The 1,080-nt window shown below is 32.0% G+C and overlaps 1 protein-coding gene across 1 annotated transcript in view; it reads right to left on the bottom strand.

Annotated features, from left to right (window-relative positions):
* The window catches only part of slc26a3 (solute carrier family 26 (anion exchanger), member 3), a 36,905-nt gene continuing 35,825 nt past the window's right edge, over positions 1–1,080 (bottom strand). Inside the window, exon 20 of the mRNA XM_015400136.1 lies at positions 1–33. Coding sequence (XP_015255622.1) covers positions 1–33 — 33 coding nt within the window. The remainder of the gene's footprint in view (positions 34–1,080) is intronic.

The raw sequence follows: 1,080 nt of genomic DNA, 5'->3' as shown, positions 1-1,080 counted from the left end.
TTAAAACTTGGTCTCCGCAGCCGGCCCCGGGCCCTGCAAAACAAAACAGAGTTTACAATCCTGTCATATTTCAAACTTAATGGAAATAAAGGCGTTTCCATGGCAAATAAAGTGTTTTTTTTAATATAATTTTTTATATACACACACATATATATAATCAATTCACATATGTGAGGTTAAAAACATTTCATTTCTGGATTTTGTGAATTTTTAATTTTTTTTTTTCACTTTTTATGTGAAAAATGTGATGTTAAAAAATCTTTTTATATTTCAATTTTCTTGACAGATCACATTCTTTTCACTTCAAGCCCATCCGAACATTCCCTCTTAACCAATAAATGAAACATAAAGAATGTGATATGGAAAAAATAACATTTGTAAATCTCAATCTATATAAATACATCAAATATGAAAAATAAAATCTGAGAAAAAAAGCAAAGTTACTCTCATAACCTTTTGATCAGAAAGTGTCACAAAGTCCTATTTATGGATTTTATGGATTTTTGGACATTGTGGGATTTTATTAGATAGTGGAGAGGTTTTCAAACATTTCAGACCGAATTAAAATTCATAGAATGATTCACTCCATATTAATTTATACATACAATGTGAATTATTTTACATTTTGAATAAAATCCCACTATGGGAACTGCTGAGATACACCAGCACAACAATTTGCAAAAAAATGGAAGGAAAGTGAAATGATTTTTTTCTTTTTACACTTTTAGAGTCCCATACCTCAGTCTTATGTGTTTTTCACCCTAAATGGATTTTCTTACTGAGGTTTTACTGTAGGAATCATCCTGCATGTTGGTTATAAAGCTACTTTTTGGTCTAAACTTCCAGAGCAGCTTGTTACATATTTTGCTCCCAAAACTTGTTTGCAAACAGAAACAGGACTTTTATAGCTGCTACATCATCATAAACAGCAGATTTGATTTTGATTGAGATTTGCTGAGTTTCTAGCTGCTCTGCCATTAGAATCCTTCCACCTGAGCTTTGAATCTCAGAGTTTAGCAGTCAGCCCCGGTTTATTAGGTCTGCAGATGGATGCACAGAAAACTACGGAAGAGGATTAGG

Source organism: Cyprinodon variegatus, unplaced genomic scaffold (genome assembly GCF_000732505.1).
Source record: "Cyprinodon variegatus isolate N-32 unplaced genomic scaffold, C_variegatus-1.0 Scaffold1076, whole genome shotgun sequence".
Taxonomy (NCBI): domain Eukaryota; kingdom Metazoa; phylum Chordata; class Actinopteri; order Cyprinodontiformes; family Cyprinodontidae; genus Cyprinodon; species Cyprinodon variegatus.
Note: the sequence above shows the minus strand (reverse complement) of the source record. Positions and strands in the feature narration are given on the sequence as shown.